Source organism: Lycium barbarum, chromosome 6 (genome assembly GCF_019175385.1).
Source record: "Lycium barbarum isolate Lr01 chromosome 6, ASM1917538v2, whole genome shotgun sequence".
In the NCBI taxonomy this organism is placed as follows: Eukaryota; Viridiplantae; Streptophyta; class Magnoliopsida; order Solanales; family Solanaceae; genus Lycium; species Lycium barbarum.
Window position 1 is genome coordinate 103,405,830 of NC_083342.1, and position 14,112 is coordinate 103,419,941.

General features: G+C 33.0%; 1 protein-coding gene across 1 annotated transcript; it reads right to left on the reverse strand.

The window, feature by feature from the left end:
• Positions 1-226: 226 nt before the first annotated feature.
• On the reverse strand, positions 227-3,754 carry LOC132644298 (cullin-1-like). The gene is made up of 12 exons (XM_060360887.1): positions 3,604-3,754; positions 3,296-3,395; positions 2,682-2,867; positions 2,505-2,552; positions 2,183-2,386; positions 1,974-2,051; positions 1,257-1,280; positions 1,046-1,207; positions 889-948; positions 639-664; positions 471-561; positions 227-376 (listed from the first exon to the last, which is right to left on the reverse strand). Exons 1-12 carry the CDS (start codon positions 3,738-3,740, stop codon positions 227-229), a joined length of 1,266 nt encoding a protein of 421 aa, XP_060216870.1. The 5' UTR covers positions 3,741-3,754.
• Between the last annotated feature and the right edge of the window lie 10,358 nt (positions 3,755-14,112).

The following is a 14,112-nucleotide window of genomic DNA, read 5'->3' on the forward strand; positions in this document are numbered from 1 at the left end:
AGCTAACACTTGATTGAAACATACGACGTCGAGTTGCAGTTAACATAGCTACATTCAACCAAAGATAAAACAGCTACATCAACCAAAGAAAAAAATAGCTACACTAAGTTGTTTGGTAGTTTATACGTATAAGTGTAAAGCTAATTAATAACAAAATGTTGTTCGTTCATCACTCATACAAAGGCAAATACTATAAACCCTGAGCAGCAAGAACAGTGGCTATACCTTATCCAACATTCTCCTCAATAGCATCATCACTGAGTTTTTCACTCCCTCTTTTCTTAAGAATATTATCACAATAAGAGGCGAGGAGCTCTGCACTTGAACAACCAGACTCAATCTTGTTACAAAAGACCTCAAATACCTCCTTGAGAGCCTATATATGTCAAACTTTAGACATCAGAAATGCTGACAAATAATTCAAAGTAACGGAGATGAACAGACCACTGTAAACAGCAGAATATATATACCTTATGAAAGAGAGGGTTATTAGCAAAACAGTCTGTAACATAAGCCTGGGACTTATCGTGAAGCTCAATCAACTTTCTAACAAAGACCTGTGGAAAGGGATGAATCCACTGTTAGATAAATTAACACTACATAATAGTGAAATCAAAATATATAAATATGGTTTTTCCTCCTCTCCTGAGCCAGAACTTTCGGCCTGTGCAAGAGCACTCATATTAACACTTCAAATAGAAACACTGGTAAATTTATTATCAAGAACAAAAAATATCTTTTTTTGACAGGGAGGAACAAAAATATTTTGAAACCACAGGGACAGCAGGCTGCAAAGTATAGGTACTTTATGCTTGCATGCAACTAACAGATAACCATCGTTTTTAAGTGTAAAACTATTAAAAATATGAAACAAGATGGAAAATTCACCTTGTTACTTGTCGAATCTTCAGCGTGTTGCACCAAGATCATGCCTTCAGAAATCACATGCTGCAAAAGATGTATGGTCAGCAGATTATTTAGTCAAACTTACAAACTCAATACTTCTTTTGTCGCTCAGTAATTGGCATATAGAAAACAAAAATACCTGTTTAAACATATTTGAAACAGGTTCCAATCCCTTAGGAATTCTGTGGAATAGCCTATACGTTCGAGATAAATCCTCTACCTGAGTGTACAAAAGAGAGTGGGGCAGTAAGAGCAAGAGAACAACATCAAATAGCATGTAAACAACAAACATACATTGAAACTTCCCGAAAACTAATGGTGAAAAGCAAAACAAGGAATCAATACCTTACGGCCAATAATTCATTTTGCACTTTCTGCAGCATAAATTTGGTCTCAGCATTGAAAACAAATCCAACTAAAGGAATATTGTCAACATGTAGAAAGTCTGAATTTTCAACATTCCAAGTCAAATATATACATCATGCGAATACTGCACAATAAGGCATTCGAGGACCTAGTTGGGCCAAGATTTCTTCCTTTATTAAGCTAGCTAAGTAGGATCAACATTCATCATTATTAGGAACTTACTCATTTCTTAAAATTCTTATTTTATAACTAAAAAAACATTCGTTAATACTAATGTATATGGAATTTTTAGGATTGTGCACTCATGGATATGGGGTACACACGCAAACCGCATACCCAGAGGTTAATAATTTCCCCCTCGAACAACAATAAACTGAAAACAACCTTTTTCACAAGTTGAATAATTTATTAGAAGAGAGCAAACAATAGAAACGCGACCTGTATATAATCAAGGATACGACAGCCAGAAATAGAAACTCATAAAACCCTGGAGGTAACCCCTTTAAGCTTCTATTCTAAAGGTTTTAGACAAAAAAAATAAAAACTCAAAAAAGCATCAGTTACACAGACATGTAACAGTTAATGCACCATTATGAAACACACATAACACAAAATCTCATAGCATCTTTCTATGCTCAATTTCTAAACACCGTTCTTCGGAAGTTAAAATTTCAAGTTGCTAAGTAAATTCCAATGCTAACCTCTAGAAGTTTTGTCTCACTAGTGACATGGAGATAATGAGACACTCTATCCTTTTCTTTCTTCAAGCACTCCTCGGCCTGTGTTAGCAAAGCACAGGTATCACAATTTACTATGGCAACTTAAAGCAATAATTGATGAAAAAAGAAAAAACTTAAAGCAATTATCAAACCATTTACAAACTCAAAAATATTGTAAAAAAGAATTGTACCTTCAACATATAATCTGGACAAGAATCTTCCACGATCCAACTTGAAGCTTTCCGAGAATAATAAGCTGCAGTATCTTTAAGCATTGCATCTTCGAAGTCATTCTCATAATCCTCCATTACTCCCATTCCAATTCCAACAAATATATCAAGCACATTCTTCAATAAAGCTCTGTCAATCTGCTCACCCTCACGTTCTTGATCAATCTGATATAAAAAGGACTCTTAATCAAACCCTCATAACTAGCAAATAGTATTGCAAGAGTTGGGATCAACTGAAAGTAGGAAAAAACGAGAAACAAAAATAAGAGTATATGATACTTGCCAACACAATAACTGCATTTCTGGCTTTACCGTTCAGCTCCTGATAAATCTATTATCAACGAAAAACAGAAATAAGTTTCTCCCACAACAAAGATTTGAAGAGAGCTTATATCCAGAAGAAAAAAAAAAAGGAGCAATTATGTAGCCAATAATTACATAGGAAATGCAAGAAACAAACCAGATCACGAAAGCATGTCAGACCAACTTCGTTAAGTGCAGGTAGCGACCTTCGGGCAATAAAAGATCGGTCGAGATAATGGAAGAACCGTGACAGCCACCTGACCATAACTTTATGATTCTCCCATCGTTTCACAAACTCCCTCAACATAAACTCATCATTCTTCTCTCTTAAAGCAGGCAGAACCTAATAAAGAAAAATTCAAATTGCAAAAGTGAACAACAATAGCAAAGCAAGCAGAATTAATTTCACATAGTGGAACTCCAATTTATCCATATGTACTGTTTTCAAATTAGATGAAGTAATGTTAACTATGATTTCAGGGTCTAATCAACTTAATGTTCTCATAACAGCCACCACAGATAAACATACACCCACCATTAAGGCTTAATCAAGCATATATTAGTTATACCAATACAATAACACCAAAATTGCCCTGACCAAACTCAAGTTCTGTTCATTAATTGCCTAATTAAACGTACAACTCGGCCAACAAGTCCGCTAATTGCATGACAAGTAAATATGTTTGTCCCATCACAAAGCTAACCATCAGCTAATACACTTTCAACACTTAATTTTCATGAGAAAGAAAGTCAATGCTTCTTAGTTCTTACAGTAGAATTGATGTATTCTTCAAATTCTTCCCTGTACTTGTCATACAACTGCTGTGAGTAATCATTTGGGGGCGTCTGTGTACACATGCTGTATATAGTTCTATGCTTCAAATTAAGGAAAAACTTCCTCTCATCTCAAGAGTAATTCACTTATAACCAAGATGTTAGGAGTTTAAGACACCATAAGAGCAAAGTGGTAGCAGGACTGGTTTTACCATATTTTAAAGATAAAAAAAATGTATATATATTAAAGAACTAAGATTTTATATATAAAGACAAACTTCAAGCGCAAATAATGCTAAGGATACTGGTAGAGCATCATGTACTCTTCAGAGCTGAAAGAAAGTTGTTGTCCTTCTAAAATTTTCTTCAATTTTGTGATTCCCTTCTGCATAAACTCCCATCCCTCCTCAAACTCAATAATCTTCGGTTGGCTCATTGTCATCTTAGAAGCACGTATTTTATGGCCACCTGAATATGACCAATTGAAAAACCACATGCAATCACAACACTACACCATATAACAAGCATCATAAGGAAAGAGCCAATGGCAACCCAACTACCACTACTAGAAACAGAGGTTTTTTCCACCGACATTCAATGAAAAAATTTTGCTATAAAACATAATTTTCCTACCTCATTCCCACCGAACCAGCTCACTGGGAAAGCGCATGGTGAGAAACAGGTTTCCATTGAAATGCTGGGAAACTTTCTAATTTTTCTGTGTGAAATCACTAGGTTTTCCCCACCGACATTCTGAACATTTCTCAATGGGAAAATAGTGATTTTTCATGCAATAATCGATAACTAAAAGAATGCATAGTAAGAAATAAAAATATCCTCAATGTACACAGCTGACAGCACCAAGAAGCAACTTCTCAATTAATAATCAATTAAAATACAATGCCCATTCAACTTTCAAGTTTCAATGATAAAGAAGTTGTTCATCATCAATGTACACATGTGACAGCAAAAAGCGGCAACTTCCAACTCAACTCAATGTTCAAGAATTCTACAGCTCCAGCCATTTTATGTAACGATCAATTTGAAGTGGTGGGATCATTACGTTATTTCTATTTCCCATTATGTCTTTATTTTTTGGTTTACCCTATTTTTCTGTTAAACTCAATCCTATACCCAATTAGACATCTCCACCTCAGATTTCTAGTACCTTTTTTTCTCCATCTAAGTATCGACCCGTTTTGCCATGAGAATTTTTCACTTTTTCCCAGAATTTTTTTTCACTTTAAGTTTGGCCATTAAAATTCCAAATACAATTTAAAGTTGTATTTGAAATTTGAAAAACACAAAAAATCCTATTTTCACTTTTAGTATATTCAAACAATCAAATATTCTGTGCAAAAAACTATAACTAAATACAACTCCAACTTTATATTCAACTTCAACAATCCAAATAAAGTGAAAAATATTTGATTGCTAAACGCCTACTAATGCTATACCTTTTATTGCTGATTTCGGTTGACCATTTTGTTTTTGGTTAATTTCATTTGGAGTTGTATGTATTTAATAACTTAAAATATTTACAAGGCACAATTGGTAACAAATGATGAAAATATAAACCTCGTAGTTACTACTATTAGATAGAATAGCGTCAAAGCAGAGGAACGACAATATATTGGACTATAGGATAGATTATGAAAAAAAAAAAAAAAGGATGGGTAACGACTATCCAAACAAGGTGTTAGCACGATAAAGAAAAAATAAGGAGCACAGGAATCAGCTAAATCATAATCTCCTGAAGACCTGAATCTACTCTGTTTACAAGAGATTCTGAAATAAGTGACTAACTTACAAATTATTGGAAATAATAATTCAAAATTATAGGAAATCAAAATGGGTAGGATTTGATATTTCAATTCATGTCTAAATAGGATTTATAGTCAAATTAGTATAGGAATAGATTTTCCTGTTTTGAGTTAAATTAGGTTTTATATTTTTATAAATAAGGGTTGTTGCTATTTATTTTATATTATGAAGATCGTAAAGAGCGTTCAACTATTCATAGAGTTTATAAATAAAAGATTTTCCTTTACAAATCCTTACTATCACTAAATTTATAGAGATCCTTACTATCACTAAATTTATAGAGAAAAATGGTAGAGAATGAGGCCGTTGACTCTCAAAGTCCACTTAGTTATTATTACTATTGTGAACTCAAATAAAATGACAAAAAAATTGACTTGAGAATACTTGGTCAGAAGAAAAAAAGACGTGGGTGACATTATGGGGTGTAAGTTAGAAAGGTTCTTGGAAACCATGTGGGGATTTCCTTTTCTATTTTTCTTTTTTTCTTTTCACTTGAATTTATAATATACGGCCAATCATATCGTATAATATTATTCTTATATCTTAGATGCATTATATATACAAAACAATAAAGTCCGGTCTGGAAAACTAAAAAACCTTATAAGTGATAATTACAATTTTTTGATAATAACTGTGTCTGGACTGGCTTACGTGCACATAAGCTCATTCATTAGGTTTTTGGCTACCGTTTAGAATCTAAGATTCATGGTGCTTATCGGGTGATTTGATTGAATATTTACGCTTAACAGTTCGATTTATCAGTTTTTCAATATACTAATTTGCTAACCTAATTAATAAGATATCGGTTGGTTCATTATGATTTTAGCAGTTATCGGTCGATTATTTATTGCTTAATCAACAAGGTATACCAAGCTACTCGATTATTTGTCGATTAATCAACGAGATATACCAAGCTACATATAATAGCTTAAAATTGGACGTTAAAAACTGTAATCAAATGTTATAACCTAAGATTTTGCTACACACGTCAGAGTATATGACTGTTGGGAATAGGTGCAGTGCTTCTATAATCAATAGCCGTACTACATGCATCTAATGCATTTATACAAAATTGAATATACTGTTCTACAAAATAAGGTAATACACAAAATAAACCCTTGTACTAAACATACTCTTATACAGGCTAAGCTTATACCAAATGGGTATACATGTACTTCCATTTCACGATAGTAAGCATACACTAAAAAATGCCCTTATCGTAAGACCTCATAAAACCTCATTATTTTGCACCTGTTGTTTGCCAATTAATTTTAGATATTTCTCTTTTATACACACATTTACCGATTAATCATGATTAAGTGATATATATTCTTCCTTAAAATTCTTAATTGCTATAATTAGATAGCTGGATTTAGTATAAATATCATGTGCGAATAAGTATTTACAGTTCTCCTACATGTCATTAATCACTAGCCACACAGTTGGATGATGATAACAATTAATACAACCATGCTTTTTAAAAAAGTTAAAAGTGTTCTTTTCAAAAAATATTTTAAAAGGGCAAAAAATTCCGCTGAATTATTCAAAATAGATCAATTTTACCCTCTGTTACGTTTTTGGCTCAAAAATGTCCTCATCGTTGCGTGTTTGGCTAAAAAATGCCCTCCAACTAGCCGAATAGCTAGAGAAAAAAAAAATACCCTTCCTACTAACGGTTACTTCATAATAAGAGGATCAATTTTGCCCTTGCCCCTTTTTTCGGGGGGGGGGGGGGGGGGGGGGTGGTGGGTTGTGTCATGCGTAGACATATTGTCAAAACATATGAAGAGAAGTAGTATAAACACTTTCTATTTTAACAAATAAAAAACGATGACAGATAATATTTTTTTCGTCTGGTTCTTAGCATTAGGTATGATTGTTATTTCTGAACATGATATCATATGTCTTTTCTTACATAACTATTAAAAAAATTATTTTTCTAAATCAAATAATATAAATTTATTTTACTAATTGTAAGAATGATATGACAAAAGAAATCAAATTCAATGATACTTTGATAAGCTATATTACTTAATGCAAATTCAAGTCACCCAAGTTTCAGTCAAGGGTCGATAGGATAGTTTTGAAAGAAACCAACAGCTTAAATATTTGGTTGAAAAATTAATGCTCGTAATTAAATTTTATATAAAACATAAAATTGACATTGTATAAAAATTGTTATTTAAAAGAGCCAAAGTAATCTCATAATCTCCAATATTATATTATTTTTCTCAAGTCTTTACAATTAAATGCATTTGTTCTGAACTTTAAAATGGATGGCAAAACTGTCTCATTTCGAATAATTCAAGGGCAAAATTGGTCCATTTTCCCTTGTTTTGCAGTAACTGTCAGTAGAAAGGATATTTTTGAGCTATTTGACTAGTTAGAAGTTATTTTTTTGCAAAAAACATAACAACGAGGGCTTTTTTAATCAAAAATATAATGGAGATAGATTTGACCTAATTTTAAATAGTTCAGATCACTTTTCTTCAACCAACACAAAAAGGTTTAGGGAAGTTATACCATTGGGTGCCTAGCTTATATGAGCCGAATATTTTTTGACTGAACGCTGCTTGTACCAAAAACTAGTTTGTTACAATATCTATAACATAATTATACATCTGCTGAATATTAAATTATTTATTCTTACGCTATGTTGCAGAATGAGCGAGAAAAATATCAGTTCAAAAAGTTGACGAGAAAAAAAAGTTGTATATAAGGTAAAAAAATACTCTTAATGGAGTCCGGAACCTAAATGACCCAGTAAAAACCCAAACGAACCAAAATACCCCAACAAAAAAATTTGATAACAAACTACCCTTAACGCAGCAATTTCCTGCGTTAATGACATCATTTCTTATAACGCAAGAAAATCTTGCGTTATTTGGTCTTGATAAATATTTTTTTGGGAGTTAGTTACTCTCTTTCGTTGAAATTTTCACACTTTTTCCGTATTTTGGTCATAGATTAATTATGCTTCGAAACTCCAGAACATTAATATTTTACATAGAACCCTATTTTTTTTTTTGTGCGATTAATAATATAGGCTCAATACACAAGGATATACAAAAGATCGGGTCGTTGTTTTAGTGTTTTTTTTTTTTGAAAAGTTGTTATCATTAGCTTTAATTTTTTTAATTTTTCGAGTTTAAATTTAACCGTGTTATTTAAAATTAATGCATAACATTATTTCGAATATGTCACGATTTTTTTTTTATGATTAATTTAGGATGTCTTACGAGTTAGTTATAAACTATAATAAAGACTAAGATAATATTTATAAATATAAATAGATACGCAAAAAATGTAATATTTACTTAAACTGTAGAACTCAATTGCATATACTCTATCGTGGATGGGTCTCACATGTGGTTTGCTTAAGACTATCCTGAGGCCTAAGGCTAATACCATCCCCACCGCCCTCGCCATTGTCCATATCCCCCTTTCTCCTCTTAATAATAGTATACTCTAAGCCATGATCATCCGTTCTTCCCTTCACCCTTGAACATAACGTGCTTCTTCTTGGGATCCCGTACCGCTAGTACGCTCGGAGTGTCCCGTCTGATGGGCTAATCCACATTGAGAGACTGGACCTCAACACAATCATCCTCGTTGGGAGATAGGACCGCAGGCGTTGAAGGATGAACCTTAAAAATATTTAAAAATTAGTACCAATTTTTATTTATATTGAATACATTTACATTTGCTAAAAAATCAATGTGTGTCGCCGGGTGGCTGAGTAAGCTCCCGAGAGGCTCCTGAGGTGGGTCTGGTGCAAAATCTGAAGTAGTCTCATAGACAGGATGCTGAAAGGCTAAAGCTGGAATGGTATACTGTTCAAGGTTCAAATAAATGTTAAAAAATTAAAGTAATATTCAACTTATATCGAATAAAATTAAGTTTTACTAAAAATCTTACCTGTGGCTCGGCAGGCTCACGAGAAGACACCTGTGGCTCGACATGCTCATGAGAAAATGCCTGAGTGGGTGGCTCTAACGGACTACTGTCGGCGAATCCTAAAATATAAAAACTTACAAATAATAAGTACCATATATATTTAAAATAAGTACTTTAATGTTTTGAATAAGTATTTCAAATACTGAGATAAGATACTGCGAGAAATCAAGAAACCTGGGACCGTCTACATTTCTCACTGGCCACTCCTCACATAATCACGTGGGAAACGCATCCCAATCCATGTCATCACATACCCCTGGGTAGCTATTCTGGCTATGCTGATATGAAGACTCGGATATATCCGCAAACAAGCTCGCCGGCGTAAACGCGGGTGTCAAACACACTACTAAAAAACTGCTAAAATTTGACAGACAAAAAACCGTCGGACTGCGTCGCTTTGAAAAACCGACGCAGTGCGTCGATTTTGTGTATTTCTAATTTTTTTAATTAAAAAACCGACGGACAACGTCGGTTTTTTCTGCAGAATTTTGAAATTATATTTCCGCCAATTTTTTTTTTTACAAAAACCGACGTCCCACGACGGTTTAATTAAAAAAATATAATTAAAAACCGACGAACAACGTCGGTTTTATTTTTAAAAATATATTAAATAATTTATAATTCATTTTGTTTTTTAAAATATTAATAAACATTTTTTTTAAAGAAACCGGCGGACTATGTCGGTTTTTAATTTATTTATTTTTGGGTCAAGGCTGGTCAACATTTAAAAAAAAACGACAGACCGCGTTGGTTTTTCCGTCGGTTTTTTTTTTTTTTTTGACAATATGATAGAAACGGGTTTGGCATACCATTTGCCATCTTCCCCAAAAACAAAATACCCACTTCTCTCTAAAATAAAAATTCCTAACCCGCCGCCCAACCCTTTCTGCTCACGCCCGCCACCTGCTGCTAGCCACCGCCCACCCGCTGCTACTTGCGTAGCCCAACCCCACCTACCCCCGCCCCGTTTTTAACTTGTAATTTGAGGTAGTTTCTTTTAAATTAGGGCTTTTAAAATTCTTTCAATTTTAGTTTTATTTGTAGATTTTAGGCCTAATGTTAGTCTATTTAGCTTTGTTAAACATCATTTGTAATGTTATTAATGTTGAATTTGTGAAAAAATGTAAAATTTATTTGACTAGTTTACTTTTTTTTTTTTTTTTTTTTTTTTTGCTTGAGATTGTGCTATATTTTATGTTCATTGTCAATGTATTTGTGTTAGCTTAGTTTTCATTGTTTGTAATATTATTGATGTTGAATTCGTGCAAAAATGTATACTTTATTTGACTTTTTTTTTTTGTTGGGATTGTGCTTTTTGTTAGAATCCATAAGTTAGTAGAATTTTTATTGAGCATTCAAAATTAGAATAGGTTGAGATTGTGCTTTTCAAAGTTAGAATTGTTAAGTTATAGTATTTCTAAAACCTCAAAACTAAAGTGTAGACTTTATTTGACTAGATTTACTTTTCAATTTTTAGAATTGGTTGGAATTGTGCTATTTAAAGTTAGAATCCATAAGTTATTAAAGTTAGAATTGTTATTGAGAATTCAAAGTTAGAATTGGTTAGGATTGTGCTTTTCAAGGTTAGAATGTTAAGTTATAATATTTCTATAACCTCAAAACTAAAATGTAGACTTTATTTGGCTAGATTTACTTTTTAATTTTTAGAATTGGTTGGGATTGTGATTTTCAAAGTTATATTGAAGTTAGAATTCATAAGTTATTAAAGTTAGAATTGTTATTGAGAATTGAAAGTTAGAATTGGTTGGTGTTGTGCTTTCTTAAATTATTGTAAAATTTGTGAAAAAATGTAAACTTTATTTGACTAGTTTACTTTTCATATATATATATATATATATATATTGTGCTATTTTTTATGTTCATTGTCAATGTATTTGTGTTAGCTTAGTTAGAATTGGTTGGGATTGTACTTTTTCAAGTTATATTAAAGTTAGAATCCATAAATTATTAAAGTTAGAATTGTTATTGAGAATTCCAAGTTAGAATTGGTTGTGATTGTGCTTTTCAAAGTTAGAATTGTTAAGTCATAATATTTCTATAACCTCTAAACTAAAATGTAGACTTTATTTGACCAGATTTACTTTTCAATTTTTAGAATTAAAGTTAGAATCCATAAGTTATTAAAGTTAGAATTGTTATTGAGAATTTAAAGTTAGAATTGGTTGGATTGTGCTTTTAAAAATTATTGATGTTGAATTTGTGAAAAAATGTAAACTTTATTTGATTAGTTTACTTTTCATATATATACATTTGCTTGAGATTGTGCTATTTTTTATGTTCATTGTCAATGTATTTGTGTTAGCTTAGTTAGAATTGGTTGGGATTGTGCTTGTTGACACCCAATTTTGTCCCGCCTTCCCCAAAATATCTATTTACGCTTCTAATATTTTTGGAAACTTAAAAAAAATATATTTATACTTTATTACAATTATCAGCTTTTATTAATATCATCGTTTCATTATCCTATTGTAGTCACTGCTGTTATTATTTTTATTTTATTATCGTTACTACTACCACTATTATTATTATTATTATTATTTGTTATTATTATTATTACCCGTATTATTATAATTCGCATTATAATCATTTCAGCATTTTTTACCATCCTATGCACACGCATCACATTTATTTTCGCACAATTAAATAATAGCGTTTATTTACTGTTGACTTTCAAAATATTATTGCACGACTATTACGACGTCATATAATTTTATTATCTGAGCACTAATAATTACATATTTTATATTAGGTAATATTTTAGCACACGTCAGTATATGGTTAATTAAAATAGGTCTCTCATTTAAATTCAGAAGCCCAAATTGTTTCTTTCATTCAGCCAATATTAGCCCAAATCCGAGCCCAATCAATCCATATTATTTTTTCGGACCAGCCCACATTTTAATTCATCCGACCAGCCCATATTTTAATTCATCGACCCAGCCCATACTCTAAATTCAGCAGCCCATTATTTAACCCAACAACCCGACCCACTACCCGGTGACCCGACCCTAGTCTTTCAACAAAAATGAACTGCTAGGGTTCCTCTCATCTCAGATCCGCCGCACACCCCTCCCCTGCCCCTCTTTCTTCCTCTCCACTTTCGGCAAAACCCTAACGCCCTTTAGCCGTGGACAGGTTTGTCCACTCCCCTTTCCATACAAGACTTGTTGTTTCCGCACCCTCCTCGTCCTTTTCCCTTTCTCCTCCTCTCTCTCTCCTCGACAATCTTAGCAAAATCACAGGAAAAACCTTCGCGATTACAGGCCGTGCATGGCCATCTTAGGGAAGAAAATTAATGTTCGGTCCAGAATGTCAACGGTTGAAGTGTTGGTTTTTGTTTTCTTTTCCTGCCCTCTGCTTTCAATCTGAGAGCACTTTAATGGGCTTCTTCGGTTTGTGAAATAAAAAATCGTTTTCTTTATCAGCCTTTTTCATTTTCGGGTACGAAGTCTTAATGGATTTTGTCCATTTCTTTCTTTTTCTGATCAGGCATTTGAAATCCGAATGTTTGATTTGGAGGGTGGAGCGTTGTTGACCGAGAATCCCGCCTAAAATTCGAATCTTAGCGAAAACCCTAGTCGATCTATAAATACAAACCCTTTGGAGCCTTAAAGGGGAGTTCTTTTGGCCGCCTTAATCTCTCTAAAAAAATATAATATTCTTCAGTCTTTAATCAGGGTTGAACATACTGAAATTTTAATTAACAACTTTAAAACTCAGTTTTATTTGATTAGAATTCCAATTTCCAGCAGCATTTCGATCGAGTCTAAATCTTAGCTTTGTTCTTCTTTTTCATCTGTGGTCGAGCGTTGGAGGGTATATCGAAGACTCGAAGCCCCACTTCGTTGCACCCGAAGAAGGTAAATTTTCTTCCTTTAAGTTATTTTAGTAATTATTTGAGTGCTTTAAACTGTTTATGCGATCTATTTGCTTAGTTGTATTTTAGTTTTTTTTTTTTGTTTGTAGTTATTTTAGTTGTATTAAGCATGTTTAGTCCTGTTTAGTTTAGTTCTGTGATGGTTGTTGACACCCAATTTTGCCCCTCCTTTATTCCAATTTATTTCCTTGGGTTTCCGAATTTATTAACAATCTAAATATTTTATTTTCACTACTATTTTTCATTTTACTACTATTTACTTTCATTTTCACTATTTTACTATCAACATTACTAGTATTACTTTATCACAAATTTTAAATGGTTCGTCATCGTTTCATTTTAGGATTTGTACTCGTTAAATTAATTTTACTTTATTAAATCCTTTACTTTCCACATACTAATTACTATTTGTCTTCACATAATATATATTGTATTAGATATTAAGGTAAAAGCCCAAGAATAATTAAAATGAAGGAGTAATGACCACAATTTCAGCTAAATTCGGATTCCACCCAGCCCACATATTAAATTCACTAACCATCCCAATTACTCCATTTATCCGCCAGCCCAACTGAAATTTCTCTACCCAACGCGGCCCATTCGGTGATCCGACCAGCCCAACGCCAACACCTGACCCGGCCCACCTATCCTTAAAACCTCTACAGCAAAACCCAATCCACCTCTAAACCTAAGCGCAGCCGACCTTCATCTCTCTCTCTCTTCCCTACTCTCTCTCCCTCCCTCCATTTTAGCAAAAAACACAGACCTCTTTAACCCATCACAGACCTGTCCACACCATTTCCACACAAGAAAACGTCCATATGTTGCTTTACCCGATTTTTCCGTCGTCGACAGAGAAAGAGATTTTTTGTTTAGCTCCAAAACACACGAAATCCTCAAAGACCAGAGGAATTCGGTCCACTTCGGGCAAAAAATCCAAAGCAAACCACGTGAATAAAGCCCTAATGTTCAGATTAGCAGAGTTTTGACTCGATTCCAAATTTCAGTCAAAATCTCGACCCGTGACCTCTTTTGGGATTCTTTTTTTTGAATTTGAATCTTAAATGTCCGAAACCCTAGTATACATTTCATATAAATACACCCCTTACGAAACGTTTTTGGAGGAATCGACTTT